This window comes from Phascolarctos cinereus, unplaced genomic scaffold (assembly GCF_003287225.1).
Source record: "Phascolarctos cinereus isolate Bilbo 61053 unplaced genomic scaffold, phaCin_HiC Scaffold_3;HRSCAF=262, whole genome shotgun sequence".
Classification (NCBI taxonomy): domain Eukaryota; kingdom Metazoa; phylum Chordata; class Mammalia; order Diprotodontia; family Phascolarctidae; genus Phascolarctos; species Phascolarctos cinereus.
In genome coordinates, this window is record NW_027555736.1 from 111537116 (window position 1) to 111560309 (window position 23194).

General features: G+C 39.4%; 1 protein-coding gene across 4 annotated transcripts in view; it reads left to right on the top strand.

The window, feature by feature from the left end:
- Positions 1–3121: 3121 nt before the first annotated feature.
- The window catches only part of TM6SF1 (transmembrane 6 superfamily member 1), a 40889-nt gene continuing 20816 nt past the window's right edge, over positions 3122–23194 (top strand). For 2 of the 4 annotated variants that reach the window (XR_013485284.1, XM_020966224.2), the window contains exons 1-6: positions 3122–3565; positions 10156–10259; positions 14785–14882; positions 20942–21045; positions 21943–22025; positions 22627–22748. Coding sequence is in view for 3 of the 4 variants with exons in the window: in XM_020966224.2 (XP_020821883.1) it covers positions 3192–3565; positions 10156–10259; positions 14785–14882; positions 20942–21045; positions 21943–22025; positions 22627–22748 (885 nt within the window). In the remaining variant the exon portion in view is untranslated. Of the gene's footprint in view, positions 3566–10155; positions 10260–14784; positions 14883–20941; positions 21046–21942; positions 22026–22626; positions 22749–23194 lie in introns of those variants that run through there. The other 2 variants (XM_020966234.2, XM_078151111.1) reach the window with 2 other exon arrangements.

A 23194-nucleotide genomic window follows, 5' to 3' on the forward strand; every position in this document is an offset into this window, starting at 1 on the left:
TTATATACAGCTTATTTTCTAATGTGCATATTAAACTTAACGTGTAGTAACATTGTCTTGCTCATTCCTACTGATCTTTTGAGTATTTTTAAACATTTCATTCTCTTTTCTTTTTTTTTTTTGCATCACTATCACCAGCCAACTACTTTCTCCCTTCCCTTCCCCAAACAAGAGCCTTCCCTTGTAGTACAAGTCAAGCAAAACAAATTTGTGTTATAATGGTTGTGTCTGAAAATATATGTCTCATTCTGTACATACAGTTCATCAACATCAATGTTTAAATAGTTCTACTGATTCTGCTCACTTCACACTGTATCAGTTTATATAAATCATGTCAGATTTCTCTGAACCAATTCCTTTCATCATTTCTTTTGGCACAATAATAATTCATTATATTCACATACCATAATTTGTTCAATCATTCCCCACTTGATGGGCACCCATTTTTTGTCCAGTTCTTTGGTACAGCAAAAAGTGTTCCTGTAATTTCTTTAGTACTAATGAGTCCTTTTTCTCTTTCTTTGATTTCTTTGGGGTATGTGCCTAATACTTGTATCACTGTGTAAGTTCTTTTTCAGTTAAGCAAAAACAGACAATGTGGTTGTAGCATCTTACTTAGTTTCCATCAAGAACCAGTAAGATTTGGGGCTTGATAGCCTTTGGAGAAAGGAAATGTCACCAAGGCATGGTGAGCCTGGAGAGGAAGCAGGCCAGCCATGGCATCAAAGAATCCTGGGACATTAGTACTGGAAAGGACCTGAGAGATAATTGAGACCAGACACTTCATTTTACAGATGAAGATACTGAGGTCCAAAGAAGGTAAAGTTACACAAATGGTTAATGGAAGAGTTGAGACTAAAAAAAACATTCAACAAGGGGAAGTAACTTGTTCTTCTCTAGCCAATATTCAGTACCTCTGTTCATTCAACATACTTTTATCTTAAGGGACCTCTGGGACAGCAAACCTTATCAACTTGTAGGCATTTCAGTATTTGTTGACTTGATTTCAAATTCAGCAAAATGCTAGGCTCTACAAACCACCAACACTTAAGGCATAGAAAATAAGATTAAGGTAAATAAGAAAGCACTGAATGAAGGAGTAAACAGAAAAAAAATCATTAAGGAGGCTGGAATAAGTAAAAGTATATAGACCTTTCCTTCAAAAGTAGATTGTGAAAAATCAAAGACAGGATCCCTCTATATCTCATACCTTATACTTCTGAATAGTGGGCATGGGGAGACAGAGGTCTTGGGAATGTCATGGGGGTTGAAGGTATGCTACATTGCTCTTCTATCCCTAGAGGCTGGACTAGTTTTGATTCAGCTTCTGAGATGAAGATCAGGATTTGGCCACTACAGGGAAAACTTGGCAATTCCACCTAGCTCTGCAATTATTATCTCCAATGTTTTGTTACAGTGTGAGATAAGTTAGAGCTCTCTTCCGGATTGGAATTCCCAGTATAAAGGGGAGATGCCAGAGACAGTGAGACCTTTTCTCTAGTCACTATCCAGAGTGCTATGGATTTGCACAGCTGTAAGGGGGGAAGTACATAACTTTACCATAGCTTGGCTCTGGTTAGGATGCTTTCATTGCAGATATAGGAATTGAATAGGACCTCCCTGAAGGATTTGAGATGGGCAAAGAAGTACAATTCATACTGTTTTCTCTGGCGATAACTTCCCACTACCTACTGGGAAAGCAGCAATGATTAAGGACAGAAAGGTGGCAATGATTATGATACAGGTATGCAGGAGACAGTAGGATGATTGGAATGACTGAAGCACAGAGTAAATTTAGGGTTGCAGTGGAACTTGAGGTTGGATAGGGAAGGGCCAGCTTTGTGGCCTTGAATACCAGGCTGAGTTTAGCTTGATCCTATAAGGAAACCAGCAGTATTAATCTGATTTTGGTGTGCAGGGAAGAGAGAGAAACAGATTGATATGATGTAGGGGAAAGAATTCTATTAGAGGACCTGGATTTGAATTCCAACTTTAGTATTTAATATCTGTATGATCTTAGGCAAATCACTTTTGCTTTCTAGTTCTCAGTTTCCTTATCTGTAAAACAAACTAGCATAGTACAGTGGAAAGAGTGCTAGATGAGGAAACCAAAGGCTGGGTTCTTTATGACCTGTGTAGCTTTGGGCAAGCCACTTTTTATGGTGGACCTCATTTTTTCATTTGTAAAAAGAGAATGTAAGAACAGATGACATCTGGGGTCTTTTTCTTCCAGCTCTCTCTCTATCCGTGATCTTTATATCTCTAAAATTTATGAGGTCAGGGAGGCCATAGGATTTAGAGCTAGAAGGGGATGACAAGTCCTTACCCATTTTCACAGGAACAATCTTAGAAATGCTCTGAAAGATTGATTAGAAGAATCCAAGATAGGTAGAAGGGATGGGGATAGGATAGGTTTGGAACACAGGATGGGAAAGGATGTTTGTTAATTTACTACAAGAGAGTGTGAAGAGGCTTATGCTCAGATACAGACCTTGGAAAGGAAGTTGAACTGGCCTAGTCCTTCAGTGCCAGAGCATGAAGGAAACCAGTTCTAGATTTGGGGGTCAGGTACTGAAGAGAAGTGAGAAGCTCCAGAACTAATTTCAAATGTGTCACAATTCGGCTTAGGCCCACTTGTGGGTAGCTTTTGTGGGGTAACCATAGGAGTCCCCCAGATACTAAGAGGCAGCTTGCTTGAAGTACTTAGAGTGAAAAGAAAACTGGAATGGGGGAGGGGGTGTCAAGTAACCTGGGTTCTAGTCTACCACTAACTTGGACCTCTCAGATTCTGTCTTCAGCTTGGGTATTCTTGGTAACTGAGTTTTGGACTACTTAACCTTTCAGGGCCCCGCTTGAGGTTAAAATCTTCCTACCTATCCTGCCTGGCTTTTGATTCAGGTGTTTTCCTTCCTAGGGCCGAATGGCAAAAACTCAGTTACTGATTTGAAAGGTGGGGCGCTAGGCGCTGCTAGGGGTTTGGGGCCGGAGGGCCTTGGAGAGAGCGCAGGGCACGGGGCACTGCTTAGGGGCTAGGGCTGGCTCAGGCTCAGCATGGGTGCCCCCTTTCCTTCTCTCGGCCCCGCCCCGTCCTAAGCCTTGCGCTCCTCGTTCTCCTCCGCAGCTGTCTTCGCCCCAGAGGAGGGAGGGTCTCTTCCCTGGCCAGTGGGGCTGGAACTAGTGTCCTCGAGCTTATGGTGCGCCCTTGGCCGGGGCCACTGGAGCCGCCCCGGGAGCTGGGCGTCGGGGACGCCGCGGCTCGCGGGCCGGAGCTGACAGGCTGGGTGGGGCGCCTCGGGGAGACGCGCGCCCCGGCGGAAGCTCGGTCAAGTTCAGGGGAGGAGGCAGCCGACGCGCTCGACAGCGGGGACTCCGGGGCGCTACAGGAAGCGAGGGGCGGCGGCGGCCGCGCCCAGGCGGACTCGGCAGCGGCGGGGGCGGGATGCGGTGAAGGCCCCCCAGGGGCCCCGGAGGAGATGAGCGCTTCGGCGGCCACCGGAGTCTTCGTGCTGTCCCTCTCCGCTATCCCCGCCACTTACGTCTTCAACCACCTGGCTGCTCATCGCAAGTGAGTGGCCTGGAAGGGGTGGGGGCGGCGAGGGGGGAGTCCCGGCAGGGGGCCAAAGAGGTCAGCGCAGAGGTGAGGTCTATGTCAGAGGCTTGTACTAGATGGTCTCCCGAAATTCCCTCCAGCTTTTTAACATTCGGTGACTTTTTAAAATTAGCAACTGGATTCATGCGCATTAAGCGTTTGCTCTTTGTTAATACACATAGCACCTCCTAGATGTAATTGAAGCAAGATTAGAAACAAGGATCCACTGAATGTATGAAGCTCTAACTTTTTACATCTAGCCAAATTGATTCTATCCGTGTGAGCATGGACTGTGTGTGTCCTTTCTGGTTGGCTGTTCACCCATAGCATTAATTCATGTACACCTTTCATTCTTGTGGTTCGGAGAGAGCTGGATTTGGAAAGGAAGAACCAGGGTTGAAATTCCCATCCTGCTGTTTTCTACCTGTGTGACCTTGGGTTAAATCACTTAATCTCGATGAGTTTCAGTTTCCTCATCTGAAAAATAAAGGGGCTGAAGAAATCATAAACTCAGAATATCTTAGAGCTGGAAGGAATCGTAGAAGTCATCTAGTCTGACCCCTTCACTTTTACAGTTGAGAAGACGGAGGGATAGTTCAAGTGACTTGCCCGAGGTCATTCTGGTTATTAAGTGGTAAAATGGGGATTAAAATCCAGGTCTTCTTGACTGTAAATCCAAGTTCCTTCCAGTTCCAAATCTGTGATGCTAAAAGATCCCTTTTAAGGATACATTTAGAAACAGGTGATGAATAGCTCTAGTGGAAATGTTGTTGATTATTGGGAGCCAAGAGTTCCAGGCCAAACCCAGCTACAAATTAGCTGTGTGACTGGCTAAGTCACTTCATTCCTTTGGCCCACATCTGTAAAATGCAAGGGTTAGAACTAGTTAATTTCTCAGTTCCCCTCTAACTCTGGAAATACTAGTAGTCCAATCCTCTGCTCAAATGAGAACATGGACGTTACAGCACTTGGAAAACTACTAAATTCTATGTTAAAGAATAAATTCTAATTATTTTTAGTCCACAAGAGCAAAGTTGGGAGACAGGCTCTAGGAAAAAAAAAAGGTAGGACCTAGACTTTAATGGTAATGAAATGGTATCATTTCGAGAGGGATTTTAAGAATTTGAGTACAACATTAAATGTAACTGGAACCTTGAAGCTCTTGTCCCTACCTTCTAAATGAAGCTGAGGACAACATGTAAAATCACAGAATGTTAGTGCTGGAATCACCTTGGAGTTGTTCTGGTCAAATCCCTTTGATTTATACATCAGGAAACTGAGATCCAGAGAATTCACCCAATGAATAGAGACAGAATCAAAATTTGGACTGAGGACTCCTGTTTAAACATTCCTTTTATTGTTCCATGTCACCCGGCCAGCCCCCAAACAAGGCTTCTGAAGAAAAGTTGTTCCAGTTCTGCCCCTGGAGCAGACTGATTTTGTGCCAGAAATGAGTTCCTACCAGCACTCAGGAAGTAAACTTATTGTGTTTCTCAAAGCTGTTGCTGCTAAGGAAATTGCAGGCCAGACTTTAAACTGAAAATCTTTGCCTTTATTTTACTGTGGCTGGTGGTACCTTTGTGTCAGCAATGCTTATACCCCAGGAGCCTCCACTCATAATGGCTTCAGGTTTCATCTACACTGAGGGAGAGGAGGAGGAGGAAGAAGAAGAAGAAAAGGAGGAGGAAGCAGCTTTTCTATTTGGGATGCTGAGCAGAGAGTTCTGACCTCTCTGAAAGGCAGGAATCCACAGACTAGCTTCAAGATCTTGGGCCACTTGCTTCAACTCTGGGCCTAAGTTTCTTATCTGGAAATGATGAGGTCCACATCAACATTCTAAACCTTTTCTTTGTTATGTGCCTCTTTGGCAGTTAAGTGAAGCCTGTGGACCTGTGTTCAGAATAACGCTTTTGAATCCTTGAAGGAAATGCTAAATTTCAGTTAGAGGTTAGTGAAAATTAAGATTCTTTTCCCTATTCAAATCTATCCATGAACTGGAGATTAGGAACCCCTCATCTAGAATAGATGATATTTGCTTTTGCACAGGCTTTCTCCTCCTCCTTCCCCACCCCAAAGCTTGGAATGAACTCCTTGCTGCTCACTTCCTCTTAGAGTCTTTGCCTTCCTTCAGGGCTCAGCTCAAGCGCCACCTTCTACATGAAGCCTTCTCTCCCTGCTCCCTCATCATCACCATTCAGTGAGCATTTATTAAGCACCTACTATGTATGGCACTGTGCTAAGGGTTGGGGATACAAGGAAATGAAAACATGGTGCCTGCCCTCAAGAAGTTCACATTTTAATTACAGAGATAGCATGCAAAAAAGTAGGTACACATGAGATCCATCCATTTATCTATATCTCTATAGATAAATACAAATAGATAGCTATAGATACAGACATATGTATCTATATATACATACATATATATGTAGAGAGAGGGACAGACAGAGACAGAGTATAAATCGGAGATAATCTCAGAGGGAAGGCATTAGGGAAGGGGGGCTGGGAAAGGCCTCTTGCTTAAAAGTGAGATCTGAGGGTAGAGATAAGGAGGAAGAGAGAAGCATTGGAGGGGGCCGGGAATGTCAGGTGAACCAGTGAATAGGCACATAGTTGTCCACTGAGGGGAGTAAAGTATAAGAAGATTGGAAAGGTAGGAAGGAGCCACTTAGTGAAGGGTTTTAAAAGCTGATGGAAGATTGTGTATTTGATCTTGGAGGGAATAATAGTGAGCCCTTGTGAAATTACTTTGTAATTCCTCATTGGCGTACTCATGTACACCAGAAGAGTTTAAGCTGGTTGAGGGCAGAGGATATTTCATTTATTCATTCATTTATCTATTTGTTTATTCATATATCTATCTATCTAATCTCTGTATACCTAATTCTTAGGACAGTTCTTGCATAAGTGAATGAATTGACTGTTGACTCTCTAAGATCCCTTCTAGTTTTGAAATTTTGTGGTCTGAGTTTGTTCTGGAGACCCAGATATAATAATCTTAAACAGTGAATAAGCCCTAAATTATGTGCTGTTAATAGTGCACAGAGTACCCTACTGCCTGCTATCAAGCTGATCAAAGGTTAGCAATGTACTATGCATGCATACTTTATCCAATTTTATTTTAACATTGAATGCTAGGACTGGAAAGGACCTCAGAGATCATCCAAGCCCCCCTCGTTTTACAGATAGGGAAACTGGAACTCATAGAGGATAACTGACGTGCCCAGTGCCCAAAAGCATGCAGCCAATTAGAAACCATGTTGGGACTAGAACCTGGACCATCTGGCTCACATGGTCTCCCTCTGTTTTTCCACACTGCCTCCTTTTCATCCATCATTCATTATTCCAGCTTCTTGCCCTAGATGGAGCTACCTTTCTTTTTTTAGACTGAACTTTAATGTTAAGGAGTGGCTGGCTGACTGAACAGATCTTTTAACATAGGGAAGATTTAAAATAAGTAAGTTATTTCAGTATGCTTAAAAAAAAAAAAGAAAAAGCACATTCATGGCCTAGTTCTGCTACATCTGGTTTGTTCAACAAACATTCTTTAAATGCCTCCCCTGTAAAATGAGAACACTGGATTGGTGGCCTCTAGGGACCCTTCTAGCTCACTAAATCTTTGTGTAAGTCCCTTCTGATACAAAGATAAAAAATGACCAATAGCTGCCTTACCTTCTACTTGGTGGCAGTAGTACCATGAAAATTACATATGCACAGACAAGTAAAATACAATGTTAGGTATGATAGGAGTCAAGGGGGGCTCCAGAATTGTAGAACAATTTGAGGAGAGAGAGAATAAAACCTGACTAAGTTGGGGGTTATAATAAAATGCTGGTAATCTTATGTTGTTCAGTCATGCTCATTTGGGGTTTTCTTTGAAAAGATACTGGAGTGGTTTGCTATTTCCTTTACCAGCTCACTTTACAGATGAAGAAACTGAGGCAAACAGGGTTATGTGATTTGTCTGGGGTCATACAGCTAGTAAGTGTCTGAGGCCAGATTTGAACTCAAGATGATGAATTTTCCTGACTGTAGGCCCAGTACTCTGTCCACTGTACCACCTAGCTTCCTGTTGCAAAATTGTTAAGGGTAGAGAGCATGAAATTAGTTTTGGCTTTGGGGAGGTATATATTCTAGCATACCTGACTATAGCATTTATTTCTCACCATTTTTCAGATTATATCTTTGCTCCTTTTCTATATACTTCTGCACCTTCTGACCCCCATCTATAAGACTCAGCACAAATCCCACCTCCTTTATCAAGCTTTTCCTGGCCATCCCAGATCACAGTGATCTCTACCTCATCCTCTAAACTCTAGTAGATAATACTTAATATTTATATAATTCCTTTGGCAATTAGTCATAGAATTACCTTTTTACATCTCTGTAAAGTCTGTACATCCATTTTCATAAACTGATATTTAAATCTAAAAGATAGCTCACATCTCACATGTTTTGGCTTTCTTCCTTAGCTAGATCATAAGGGTCCTGAGGGTAGAGTTTGCTTCTTATTTACAATTGGATCTCCAATATCCTCTATCATGGTACTGTGTACCTAGTGGACAAACTGCTTTTTGGACAAATATTTGTTGATTTGATCTAGTCTGGTTTCCTTTTTTTTTCTTTTTATAAAAGCTGATTGCATCTGCTGCTACTTTCACCATGAGTTATCATATGAGTTTTACCCAAGAAAATCAAATAATCCCTGTCAATTTGGAGATGCTCTTGATCTCATGAGATACACCTTTGGGGTAGGGCCATCCTTTGGAAATGTGAGGCTTGAGAAAATGGAAAGTCCCAGGTACCATAGAATTTTTTTGTGTGCAGTAGGGAATCAAGGATACACACACACACACACACACACACACACACACACACACACATACACACACACATATATATATATATATACATACATACATACATACACACATACACACATACATATATGGTTTCTCATAACTTCCCTTCCCAATCCCTACTCAGGACAACTGAGGTTTCAAAAGGGTTATTGTAGGACCATTGCTGAGTTTGCAAAGCTCCTAAGGGATCCCTATTTTAAAACAAGATCACAAAGTGTGGGATGCAATTTCTTTACCCCTATTATACTGTGGTAGGGCCAGAATTGATGTGAGGCCCAGTGATTTTAGAGTCCTAGAATGACTGAAACTAGAGCTTGAGGTAACAAGGACCTGGAATTGTTTTGTTGGACCTTTTAATTTATAATGTTGAACATATGGCTTCCCCCTGGGCCTGCCCTCCTGCCTGTTTTCAGGACATGCTTTTGGTCTTCTGTCCCTTTACCATCAGTTAATCAGTTCCAGTTGATCTTCCTGACATCCTTAGTAGCCTAGTCGCTTGGCCAGGGGATGACTGCACATGTATGGCCTTGAGCATGCACACACAGACAGAGACACACACACACACACACACACACACACACACAGCATGTGAAGTAAAATCTTTTGCCCATGAACACAGTGCAGTTACAGATACAGAATAGAGTCAGAAATGGAGAACAGAATCATACAAGAGTGGCATATGACAGAAAGTGGCCAAAGCACGGACCCATCCTTTTATCTTTCTGAGGATCATTGGCACTCATCACCTGTTTTCCCCCAGCAACAGTATATCCCATTGGGCACCAGTCTATTATTCAAAGTTCTGTGCCAACTCTCCTTCATTGATAGGAACACTAAAGGGATGAGAGCCAACTTGGTTTGCCCTTTAACCCTCATTCCTTCATACTTCTCTTACTAAGGCTTAACCTTTTTCAAAGTCTCCAGGAATCTAACTAAGACTTTTTTACTTCCTATGTTTTGACATCAACTCAGAATAGTAGTCCCTGCTGGAGATAGGACAGAGGAAAGTGCCTAATACAAGGGAATTTTGTCTGCTCCTGGGAAAGAGGAGTGTCTTGGAATCAGAAAGATTACAGTTTAGGTCCCAGTTATGCCACTTATTACCTCTGTGTGCCTTAGTTTACTCAACTGTTAAATGGAGATGATAGTAATAGTAAATTCCTCACAGTTGTTGAGAATCAAATGAGCTAGTGTATAGGAAGCCAGCATGGTACAGTGGAAAGAGCACTGGTTCTGGAGTTGAAGATCCTGGGTTCAAACCCATCTTGGATGCTTACAACTTATGTGATCTTGGGCAAGTCACTTATGTTCATCTGTAAAATGAGGGAGTTGAACTAGATGACCTCTGTGGTCCCTTCTATATCTATGTTCCGACGTAAAGTGATTGGCAATCCCTGCATGCATTATGCTATATGAATGTGAGTACTCATAATACTTGTACAACTTTACAGGATTATCATAAGGATCAGATGAAATAATGCATGTAGAAGCCCATTGTAACTATAAAGCACTCTCTAAATAGAATCACTTACTACTCAGCCAGCCAGAGGTTTTCAGGTATTGTATGCCATACCTAGGAGTTCCGTATTAAGCAAATAATGGAACAGCAGTATTTGAGAGAATGTATTCAGCTAACTAGGAAATTCCCAGCTTAGAATGTTTACTTTGATAGTGACTCAGCTTCCCATGTTTTAATTTTTACAGTTCCTGGACAATTGTAGCTGTTGGAGTTCTGGTTCTACTCATTGTAGCTTTGTTGGCTCGGGCCCTTGTGAAGAGAAAACCACCTAGAGATCCTCTGTTTTATGGTAGGTATCGATGGGATAGAAAATATCGGACATGAGGTTAGTTGGGAAATTTTCCTTCTGCCAAACTTATGTTTCTCAGTGGCTTGTAAATCATTTTTCACATCACTTAAAATTTGGATGGACATGTTTTAGCAAACAGAAAGATAGTTAATGCTCAATCTGCCATGTTCATAGGAAATTTCTTAGTTATCGATGGGATGCCCATTCTATATTCTATACGTTGATTACCATAAGGCAGCCAGAGGATATTTGTTAAAGTAAGTAGATTTTAGGTAATCCTGCAAATATGTATCTTAAATGGTTTCCTAAATCATTTAATTAGGGGAGGAGAAATGAGAACAGAGGTGTAGAGAGATAGATGAAGGAATCAAAAATGGACAATGGGAGAAAGGAGAATGGGGAGGACAAATAAGCAAATGCTAGCATTTTTTTTTCTTTTTAAAAAATTTATTTATTTGTAGCATTTAAAAAAATTCATTCCAAATTATCTCCTTCCCTCCAGCCCCTCCCCCACCCATTGAGAGGGCAAGCAGTATGATATCAGTTATAATTGTGAAATCATACAAAAGATATTTCCACATTAGCCATGTTACAAAAAAGCAAGAAAAATAAAGAAAGTGAGAAAATTTGCACTCAGAGTTCATCATTTCTCTCTGGAGGTGGATAACACTTTTCATCACGAGTCCTTCAGAATAGTCTTGGATCATTGTATTGATCAGAGTAGCCAAGTCTTCTGTCATTACAATGTTGCTGTTACTATGTACAATGATCTAGTTCTTTTCACTTCACTTTGTATCAGTTCATATTCATCAGAGTCCCAGATTTTTCTGATACCATTCTCCTTCTCATTTCTTATAGCACAATAGTATTCTAGCTAGTACTATTTTGACCTAATAACTTGCAGTTTCCCAATTATTTCTAAAGTCTTCTGCTTTCAAGTTCAAAGAATATTAGAAGGCATCCAGTCTACTCCCTTCATTTTATAGATGAGAAACTGAGGCCAAGTGAGATTCTGTGACCAAAGTCACCTAATGAATGAGTGGTAGAGCTGGGCCCAGAACCAACATCTTGTTGAGTTGTAGTGAAATATTCATTATGCTCGATCATGCTATCTCTCTCTGATATCAGACTATAGGGGATGCACTTTTCCCTCCTTGGTGGAGATTCAGCTTTTAGGATTTTTTAAGATTCCATGTTTTAGCAGAATACTGAAATACTGGACTTGGAATCAGAAGACCTGATTTTGATTTCCAACTCCTCCATTTACTGTCTGATGGGGATACGGTTTAATTCTGCAACCTATAAGCCATAGAGAGTTTCCTAGAAAACAGAGAAGTTAAGTAATTGGCCCAGTGTCACAGAGAAAGCATATATCAGAAGGGAGACTTGAACTCAGGTGATCCTGGTTTTGAGGGTAGCTTCCTATCACACTACACTACAATGCCTTTTCAAACTTGTGATAAAACAAGAGCTCTTAAACTGAAGTCTGTGTATTTTTTTTAGTTTTTTTTTTGGGGGAAGGCAAAGGTTTAAGTGACTTGTCTAGGGTCATACAACTAGTAAGTGTCTGAGGTCGAATTTGAACTCAGATCCTCCTTACCAGAGAGACCAGAAATATGACAGCCTTGATAGAAATAAGGAAGTTTTAAAGAGAGGTGGGTTTGGAGAGAAGATGATGAAGTCTGTTTTGGACATGGTGAGTTTATGATGCCCTAGCTGGGGGCAGCTAGGTGGTGCAGTGAATAGAGCACTGGCCCTGGATTCAGGATGACCTGAGTTCAAATCTGGCCTCAGACACATAACACTAGCTGTGCGACCCTGGGTAAGTCACTTAACCCCATTGCCTAGCCAAAAACAAAACAAAAAAACCCAGAAAAGAGAGTGTTGCCTGAAGAGGTCTGTGAATCATTTACTTAGAAATAATAATGACACTGATGAGAGTTGATGAGGTACCCCCAAGCCTCCTCTTCTTCAAGGTAAACATTTCCTGTTTCTTCATCTTATTCTTATATGGTGTCATTTCTAGTTCTTTCACAATATTGGTCACTTCCTTTGGATAGGCTCCAAAATATCAACATCTTTCTTAAACTGCAGTCCCCAGAACTAAATATAATGCTGCAGATATGGTCTGAGTGGAGTATGGTATTTTGGGACTATTGCCTCCTTTTTTTCTGGACACCAGTCTTCTAAGACTCAAAGTTGTATTAGCAGTTTTGATTGCCAAGTCACACACTTTTTCCATGATGTTAAGATTTCAAGCCACTGAGATGCTTAAGTCTTTTTTTGGGTTTTTTTTTGTTTTTATTTAAATAGACTTTTATTGCATTTTTATATCATCATAATTTCCCTTCTTCTCTCAGTGCCTCTCCCAGAGAGCCATCCTATATAACAAATACTATTTTTTAAAGACAAAAAAGGTAAATATATACAGCATACAATAATAGTGGACCTCCTGCCTCTGTAAACAGATGGTGTGGAGCTGTCTTCTCATATCTCTTCTTTCAGGCTATGTTTGTTCTTTTTGTATGTGCTGTATCTGCTTTTTTGGTGGTTCTTTTAGGTCTTTTTAATTAATGTCTCTTATTGTCTCTCCCGTACTATATTTGTACTATTTGGTTTTTTTGCATACAAGTCTATGACTACATTATCATTATTAAACTAAATCAAAAGTTTTTAGTTCCTATGTAGTTAGTGATTTAATGGGTAGAGTGCTAGACTTACAGTCAGGAAGACCTGTGTTCAAATTCTGCCTCAGACACTAGTTGGATGACCCTGCATAAGTGGCTTATCCTGTCTGCCTCAGTTTTCTCACCCGTCAAATGGGGATAATAATAGCACCTACCTCCCAGGGTTATTGTGAAGATCAAATGAGATGACTTATGTAAAGTGCTTTGTAGGTCTTAAACCACCATATAAATATTAGCTATTATTATTATATAATTTGATTCAGTTCATCAGATTAAACTATAAAAATCTTTTTGGACTGTCATCTAGTGTGTTCCCTCCTAGTTTCATGTTATATATAAATTTGATAAGCATATTATATATGTCTTTCATTTAAAATTATGTTTGTTAAATTATATTACTATGTATTTAGAAGCATGAAAAAATATTAATTTCCATGTTATTTTAATGAACTGTGCCACATGTACTTTCCCCAAAACTCCTTAATTCTATGTACTGGGTTTGATATTAAAAAAGGATAATGTTGGAACTTCTCCATGTCACTAGAGAGCTGTACAAGATTTAAGACTATGGACTTTGCCAAAAATACTCAAGTAGATTTGTTGAGGACAGCAAATATTAAATAGGAGGGAAGAACATAAGAGAGATGACCCATACCTCTCAACCCCAATTAATGTAACTAACAAGGTGCTCTATACTCTGATACCTGTGCTAATTAACTCTGGTTGGCTAATTTATTTCAGCTAGTTAATTTATATTCATTGGCACACTGTATGACTACTCACAAGCAAAATTATTAGAAACCATTCCCAACCCTTCAGAGTTACCTCTAGAACGCTGAGAGGAGAAAGAGTTTGCTTTCCGGAGACCCAACGTGACTATGTGAGTAGGAGTTGGAGGACAAGCCCCAAAGACTGTGGTACAATAGTAGGGATCCTAAAGATAATATTGATTGCCAGTCCACTGTACATAAGCAGGAAATACTCATGTAAGCAGAAATGTTGGCAGACATTTTAATGAGGAGAAGTATGGGTAATAACTTTTATACAAGCAGTAATTCAATATTTGTGACTTGGTGTTTTGCCCAGGATGCAATCAGTCATTAAGTTTCCTGAGGTATACTTGTCACATCAAGTGAGCATTGCTTTAAGAGAAGAGGAGGGATTAAAAAGAGACAGTGGTTAGAGAGCTGTTGCATTTGAAGTTAAAATACCTGGCTCCAGATACTGGCTCTGCTAATTACTGGCTCTGAGTGAACTTGGGCAAGTTACTCAGTGTATCTGGGTCTTATTTTCCTTATCTGTAAAATGAGAGATTGTGTTGGACTGGGTGACCTCTCAGGTCCCCTCCAGCTCTAAATTTATGATGCTATAGATTAAGGAAAGATTACTTAGTTGAACTTTGTAGTGTATCTTATTGAAATTCTTATGCCCACTTCAATTAACTAACACTTACTAGCCACAAATAACTTAAAAATATGTCAATTATTTTTGGCAGCGAACTAGGGAATTAGACAAGTATTAATTTTAGCAATGGGTTTGAATGCATTGACCTTAACAGTATTTTGACTTCTAAGAATTTTTGTGTGTGTGTGTGGAAGGTGTTTAGCTGTCTTTATTGTGACTTGGTTATGGATGCAGTTTCTGGATGACTGAATTCCTATGCGATGTTATATCCACATGTGCTTTATTTTTGTTTTAATGTGCAATATTCCATTGGCCCATGTTGACACTTTCCATAGTGTCTTAGTGATAATCCTTTTGGATTATCCTATTTTTATTGGACAATACTAATCCAGTGATATTCTGAATATTTTTAATCACTGTTTTTATTCCTTTAGTTTATGCAGTGTTTGCTTTTACCAGTGTAGTGAACCTTATTATTGGACTTGAACAAGATGGTATAATTGATGGATTCATGACATATTACTTGAAAGAGGTAAGTAATCTTTTTATGTTTGTTAAACTTAAATCTTTTCTCTGGTATATTAAAAAATAATATGACCAGAAACACACCTGTCACAAATATCCTACCACAGATAAGTGAACATGCAATAATATATTTTAGGTGACAGCCATGGGCAGTTTCTATATGAGCAAAATCAGAGAGTTAGGATTAGAAAATAGGTGGTAATTCCTCTCAGCATTCAATTCCTAAGATACCTTCTTCACTTTCCAATATCACTAAATGCGTCTTTGCAATTAATGTAATTATGTTAATTTTATGTATTTATTCAATGTTTATTTGCCTGTTTATCATTAATAACTCATCTATCTACCTACTTCATTTTCTTAGGAATAAAAGTTTAATCCAGCTTCATTTAGATAGCACCTATTACAGCACCTAACAGTGCTTAAAAATGCCTATAGAAAGAGCTTAAAGAAATGCTTATAAATGGCTGATTATGATGGTGGACACCTGGAAGAGGTCACCTGTTCCAGTTCCCTGTTGGACCTGCATGCACAGTGGAAACTTACACTACCCAAGACAAATAGTTGTTTACCTGCTAATTTGTAGAGTTCTTAGAGAATTCAGGAAAGGAGGATGTGAAGAACAGCTAGAACCAAACCTGAGAACACTCAGGAAAATTCTAGCACATACTGGGGATGTCTCCCTAGCTATTTCCACCCTCCCTGCTTGTTCATTTTTCTTTGAATTGTTTTTCCAGGCGCCAGCTGCTTCTGTTCATCTTCCCACTGTTAGCTGCTGGTAATTATCATCCCAGTTCCATTTTACCAGTTAGCATCAATTAGATTTTACAAAGGGGCATTTACTTCGAAGAAGCAGATACAAAGTAAAAATATTTTCTCTTAACTCTTGGGGATACTCTCCATAGTGCGTAGGGAGTGCTGGCTCAGACTTACTGCAGTTTTCTACATAGCATTAGTCCCAAAAGTTCATGTCCAAATGTGGCATAGCCACTGAATGATTCCTAGTCTCGATACTGCTGGTGAGTTCAAAAGCCCCGATGCTGGATTGCCTGGCTGCAAAACCCATCATGGATGGCCACCCTTGTGGCTTGTTCTCCTGACCTTTCAAAGATAAAAAAGTCATGGCCATCTCCCAGCTCCTTCACCAGCAGGAAGAATGGATACAGTGGTGATGACAACAGAAGCAATGGCAGGGTTGTGTGTTCCTGGGCCACATCGTGGTGGCCTGAATGGGGAAAAACAAAAACTGAAAAAACCTAAGTCCTCTCTCCCCCTGAAGGGCTTAGTCGTTGTTTCCTCACTTGAACAGGTGAGGCAGGAAAAAGCCAAACCAAGGTCAAAGCTCTGGCTAACTGCTGCCTTTTGAATGCACCTCAATTTCAGGGAAGCAGCCAATTTAAAAAAATAACTTTATTATGTGGCTGGCAGACTAGAATCAGGTACAGAATGTCTGAAAATGCTCCAGACTGGGGAGCTGGCCTCTCCATTACCTATCATTATGCCTATTTGGAAGCAGGCTCCCCAGCCAGTTCCCCTAATATACTCAAATTTAGGGGCTAGATTTTACCTTTGCCTTTGTAGTCCCAGCACCCAATGCAATGTGGTATGTGTAGCAGGGCATGATAATGTTTGTTGAAAGGAACTGAACCTCCACAGACTGGAATGATTATTCTCTACTTCCTTTCCTCGCACTCTCTTCTCAGTCCTCCAAGGGATGGATTCTGACTCATTATTCAACTACACCACTTTCTCCAAAGTTAGCAATAATCTCTTGATTGCCTAAGTGAATGGTTTTCTCTCATCCTACTTAACATCTCTGCAGTCCTGATCTTCTTGTTCATCTGGATAAACTCTCCTCTCCAGGTTTTTGTGACACTGTTCTCTTCTGATCCTCTCTTGATCTGTCTGACTGCTCCTTAGTCTGCTTTGCTGGTTCTTCATCCATGTAAAGCCTAGTAACCATGGATATCTCCCAAGGCTCTGCTCTGGACACTTTCGTCTTTTTGCTCTATGCTGTCATACTGCATGATCTCATCAGTTACCATGGGTTCACTTATTATCCCTATGCAGAGAATTCCCAGATCCACTCTTCATCAGCTGCTCTGCTTGGTTGTCATGGAGATTAATCTCGCTTTGATTGTCCACACCTTCTCTGCACCATCAGCTGCTTGTTCCCTCTGATTGGAGGACAGAGCAATAAACTGTTGTATGGAAAGAGCTTAGAATTTTACCTCTGTACTCTTCATTTTCTACCAGCTGCCTTGCTTGGTTTTGACTCCAGGAACATCATGCCTTTGAGGTTCCCACCCCCCTTTTCAACTTCCTTTTGTATATTGTCTTCCTCCATTAGATTGTAATCTCCTAGAGGTCAGAGACTGTCTTTATTTTTCTCTTAAGTATTCTCATCTCTTAACACAGTACCTGGCACATAGTAAGCACTTAATGAATGTTTTTTGACCGTTGACTATATATCCAGCCCTAGTCTTTCTTCTGCACTACAATCATTCGTCACCAACTGCCTGTTAGACATTTCCAAATGAATGTCTCATAGATATTTAAAGTCAACATGTACAAAATAGAGCTTATTATCTTTCCCCAATAAACCCTCTCCTCTTCTGAACTTCCTTATTACTGTTGAGGGAACCACCATCTTCCTAGTCAACCTGCCGGATAACTTCATTGTCATGCTTGGCTCCTCATTCACTCAACATACCCAATTTGTTGCCATCTTGTTTGTATCTTTGTAATACCTTAACTATATGTCCTTTTCTCTTCACTCATAAAACATAGCCCTAATTCAGGGACTTACAGATTTATACATGCACTACTGCAATAACCTATAACTAGTCTCCTGGCATCAAATCTCTCTCCACTCAGGTCTGTCCTCTACTTATCTGCCAAGGTGATTTTCCTGAAGTGTAGGCCTGATGACCCTCTGCTCAGTGAGCTTCTGGGGTTCCTATTACCTCTAGACTCAAATATAAAGTCCTTTGTTTGCTAGGAATACATGAATGATGCAAAATGAAGTGAGCAGAACCAGCAGAAAAATGTATATGATAACAACAATGTCATAAAGACAAACGACTCTGAAAAAATATGACCAATACAACTAAACACAATTCCAGAGGATTTACTATGAAGCTTGCTTCTCGATTCCAGATAGAAAGGTGAAGGAGGTCAAAGCCTCTGAGACTTTGTGAGTGCTTCATTGTCCTAGTCAGGTTTCAAAGTCAGCTCAGCATCAATGCCCTGAGGAGCAAGGAGTGGCCTGTTGGACCAAGGCCCATGGAAGCTGAGATGAGGATTCATCTGGAAGTCATGCCACATCTGGACAAGGACTCACCTGAAAGTCATACTACATCTGGATGTGAACTTGGTGGAACCAATGCTATGTAGGAACTGTGCTAATTTTTGAATCTACTGTCTCAGAGACTGAGGTTGTGTCAGGGAGAGTATGCCCCTCCCTTCTCCCCAAGGGTTTTTTTTGAGAAATGTTTATAGGGTTTCTTGTTATGTATCTGAGGTAAATCAGTTTGTAAAAGCATAAAAAATCCTGTTTGACTTTTAAAGATCTTCATAGTCTGGCCCTTTCCTACATTTCCAGTCTTCTTCCCCTCCATTCTCCTCCATGCACTCTATGAGCTAGCAATTCTAGTCTACTTGGATTCTTCATCCATCTAGTCTACATAATTGTCTATCTCCTTTGCACCGGGATCAGCCCCAAGCCTCTGTCAGCTTATTTCCACCTCTTAGTTTTCCTGGCTTCCTTCCAGACTCAGCTCAGATCCTCCCTTCTGCAGAAGGCCTTTTCTGTTCTCCAGCTGCTAATACTTTCCCTTTTCTGATCACCTTCATCCAGTGTTACCTGTGCTTGCTTCCATCTTTTGTACAAGTCTTTTAAAAAGCAAAGTTGTTTAACAAGTTCCTGTGTATCCATTGAAGTCTCTTTGGATCATTCATTCATTTTCCTCCTCATCAAAATTGTTTCTGTCTTTCATTATTTCATTCTTGAGAGCTTTCTATCACTTTGAAGCTTACTTCCCCCATTGAATTTTGGTGTAGGGTCTACCTTTGCTTTGTCCAAACCTTTGAAAATGTTCTTTCTCAGAATCTAGAGCACTTGTCATTCTATTCATAGACTATTCCTAGTTTTCCTCTCCTCTATCACAGGATCTAAGAAGGAATGTCATTTTTTCCCAAGGTTCCTATCATTTTCACCCCAGCAACCAATTCCTCTGTGTTCATGAAAATCAGATCCTGAATAGAATTCCCACTTGTTGGTTGTTCTGCTTCTTGAAGGATGAAATTATTAAGGCAAGTCAAGAAATTATTAGCTGCTCTGCTCTTTGCCAAGAAAGCCTCAGAAGTTTCCAGATAAGTTAAGTCTGTTATTACCAGTTACCATTCCTCTGTGCCTGGCTTGTGGTTTGTTTTCCAGACTCCTCGTCTATTTTTTCTTTCTGTCCAGTTGGTCTCTAGTATACTTCAATAAAAATATCACTCGTTTCTGTCTCCATTGATGTTACCACAGATACTTTCTACTATGTTTCCCCTACTCTGTTTCTTGGACTTCTTCCTATGAGTATATTTTCTTAATATAAAACGCTACTTTGTCTCAATACCTGCACACCCCTTTCCCTCACTTCACACATACCACCACCATCATTTTACTCATCTTATTTCTTCTGAATAAGATATATACCTTTTTAGAGACATATTACAGTTATGAGTCTTATCATAATAACTCAGTAATCATAACTCAGCAATATATCTATTTGACCAAATTTGCTTCCTTTAAGTATTATCTCTATTCATCTTGACTGTTATCCATACTTCGTGCATTTTTTATAAGTATCTAATGCCATAGCTCCATTTTTGGATTTTGTTTGCCGTGAACCGCTGGGTGACTGCTGTTCTCCAGGATATGTTTACTTTTATTCTTCTGACCACATTATAGCAATTCTCTATGTTATCTACCTTGAAGGATATATATAGGTAGCTCCCTCTCTCCCCTCTTTCCTTTCCAGTTTAAAACCCTTTTGATGAATTTTTCAAGATTCCAAGCAAATATAATCTTATCATCCTTTTTAAGCTATGTTCTATCCCAGGCCAGGGCTCCCATTCCTGTATTTTAATATGTGGTGGGGAAATCAAGATCTCATTGAGAGACACCATCTTCTGAACATGCTATTCATTTACACATATTTTTATAAAATGTACTTTGTTTATGAGTGCTAGCAAATGTCCCATTGATTCTGATTGGATGGCTATATACAGCTACTGTGTTTGTTTTGTGATTTTCTGTGATTGATTTTTAATGGATTTTAATGATTTTGCATATATTAGTAGAAATGGCGAGGAATGCACTTGAATGATATGTAGATTTCACAGAACCCCTAATGAAGAAGGAATAGATCTTGGCTTAGATTCCCTGTTGGGAATTCAGTGATTAGAAAGAAGTATCAGCTGTGTTACTCTGGTCCTGTTCTACACTGAAGCATCTTTTTATAAAGTTGTAAACAGATTTATTTAACTGGCATTTCCACTAGTTTTATCTTGGCAACAATGTTATACTGTGGCATCAGTACTGTTATAGCTATATTGTCCTTGATGATCATCATGGAAACTAGAATTGATGTAATGTAAGTATAATTGTGTAATATAAGCAGAATTATATAATTATAAACATGTTTATAAAGTAACAGTTCTGTAGTGTAGTATTAGATGAGTCCATGACAGAATCCCATCCTAATCGCTCAAAAGTAAGTTGTTAAATTTTTGGGAGGGAGAAGGAGAGGGGACAAGAGGGATGAAAGAGACAGAGACAGAGAGAATGTATATGTAGTTGACCTATATTTCCCACATACATCCCCAAATTGTTACAATAAATTTTATTGCAATAAATGTTGGTAAGATAAATTCTTAATCTTATGATATATGTATGTAAAACAAAACACATTTTTAGTTAATGAAATTTTAACTCGCTAATTGTACATGATGATGAACTGTTACTTGTCAATGTTGAATTCAGTTTTGAAATTGACTTTTTTTCCCCATTTTCCTCAGGGTGAACCATATCTGAACACTGCCTATGGGCATGTGATCTGTTATTGGGATGGTTCTGCTCATTATATGATGTATCTTGTTATGGTGGCAGCAATAGCATGGGAGTAAGTCTTTTCATATGTTTATTCTGTTATTCTGACTTTGGCATTTGTCATCTGGAAAAGAAATAAATATACATACATTTGCTTATGATAATAGCCGCATTTTTATAGTGCCCTAAGGTATACAAAGCACTTTACAAATGCTATCTCATTTTATCCTCTATAACCCTGGGATGTAGGTGCTACTATTATCCCCATTCTACAGATGATGAAACTGAGGCAAACAGAGGTTAAGTGACTTGCCCAAGGTCACCTGGTAAACTCACATCTTCCATTGTGCCACTTAGCTGCCCTTGCTTAAACAAATGGAATATAAAAAGTACATGCACAGAATTAGATTTTAAAAGTCAAGATCTCATTTCTTTTCTCCTCTGTCCATTCTTTTAAGGGAAAGCTAGGCTTTATTCACTTATATTTCCATGCAGACTTGTGTTACACAATTCAGCAACTCCACTGCATCTTGTAATCTTACAATGCTGGCTTGAGGCTCTGAGAGTTTAAATGACTTAACTCATCTCAGTTATGAAGGTCATGAGTGTCAGGGGAGGACCTGAGCCCAGGTCAGCCTGACTTTTAGGCCAGCCCTCAATCTATTCCACCGTGTTTTTGTGATTTGCAAATAAAATCAGTTTGATGATATAAATAAAACTGCTTTCTTTTCTTCTGCTTTATTTTATCATTCTAAAGGGGCACCAAGGCCCTACCATTGCATGCTGTGGACTGAAATGGAATCTCAGCAATAATGTTCCATTATGTTTGATTTACCAGATTGGATGTAGCAGGTCTCAATTTATGTAATTTACTAACCAGAATTAAAATGGAAGACATTAATAATGCTCAGAAATTTCTTATCAGTAGCTTTCTAGAACTGGTGGATTAAATGAAGAATTTCTGTTGCAGGGAAAGTTACAGATCGATTGGCTTGTACTGGGTGGGCTCTATCCTCATGAGTGTTGTTGTCTTTCTTCCTGGAAACATTGTGGGTAAGGAATGTCATCTTAAGTTTCAGTTCCTTCTTTTTGAGAATGTAAATTATTTTGTAGTTCTTACTTTAGTAGTAGAATTAAATGGATCTTATTTTATAGCCAAATTATCCTCTAATGTAAGTCCTCTTTCTCTCTTTCATAATTTGTTCCTTAAAACTACTTTTGAACAATTTTTAAAGATGTCTGATAGATGATCTACTACTAATAATTTTCTGGTTCTTTAAAAGGCATGTAATTTCTTTTCCATATGTTCCCAAAACAGGGAAAAATTGTTAGTTCTCTCAATTTTAAGCTTAATAAGGTGTTTACCTATTTGTGTTAATAAAACATTTTTCATGTTTGTATCTTTATTTTGAATTGTATTCAACATCTGTTAGAACTCAGTGGATATTTCAGTCACTCAAAACTTATTTTTTAAATGAAAATACTATTTGCCATTTTGGTGAATCAGAGCCTTCATATTACTTTTGCTACAGTAATAAGTTAGAACTTGTATGAGTGTTTAATAGTTTAAATTTCAAAAACATGTAATAGGGGAATATGTTTTTAATGCATTTGTCATAATTTCTCATTCTCTGTCTCTTTTTTTTTTAAACAGGAAAGTATGGAACAAGAATTTGTCCTGCCATTTTCTTAAGCCTGCCATACGTTTGTCTTCCCATATGGGCTGGTTTCAGGATTTATAGACAGCCAGTAGAAACATACAGCTATCCTTCAAAGGTGATCATTTCACATTTAAATAGCTCACTCTTAATTCATGGGTCTCAACTACTGGAGCCAGGAAATCAGCTTGGCCTATTCTGGATCAAAACATTTTCAGTTGTGTATTTAATCACTGTAGATGAACTGTATGATTTAGGGTTTATGAGAATGTTAAGATGACCAAGACATTTATGCTACGTGTAATTTATTTGGCTCATTTTGACTTGGACATAGTCTTTGATGAATCATGCACGTGTGATTACATTTATTCTTAATGTTCATCCTCTTTCTGCATTTAATATAGCAGGGGCTATTTGGGTTTACTTAATGTTATGAAAGTTCTGAATCTTCATTTATTCACCCAATATCTGGCTAAATTCTTTTGCCCTTGTCCATTTGCTCTTGTTCAGCCTAATGTTTATCTAGGTTCACACACCACTGCTGCCTCAAGGTATAAGCAGTAT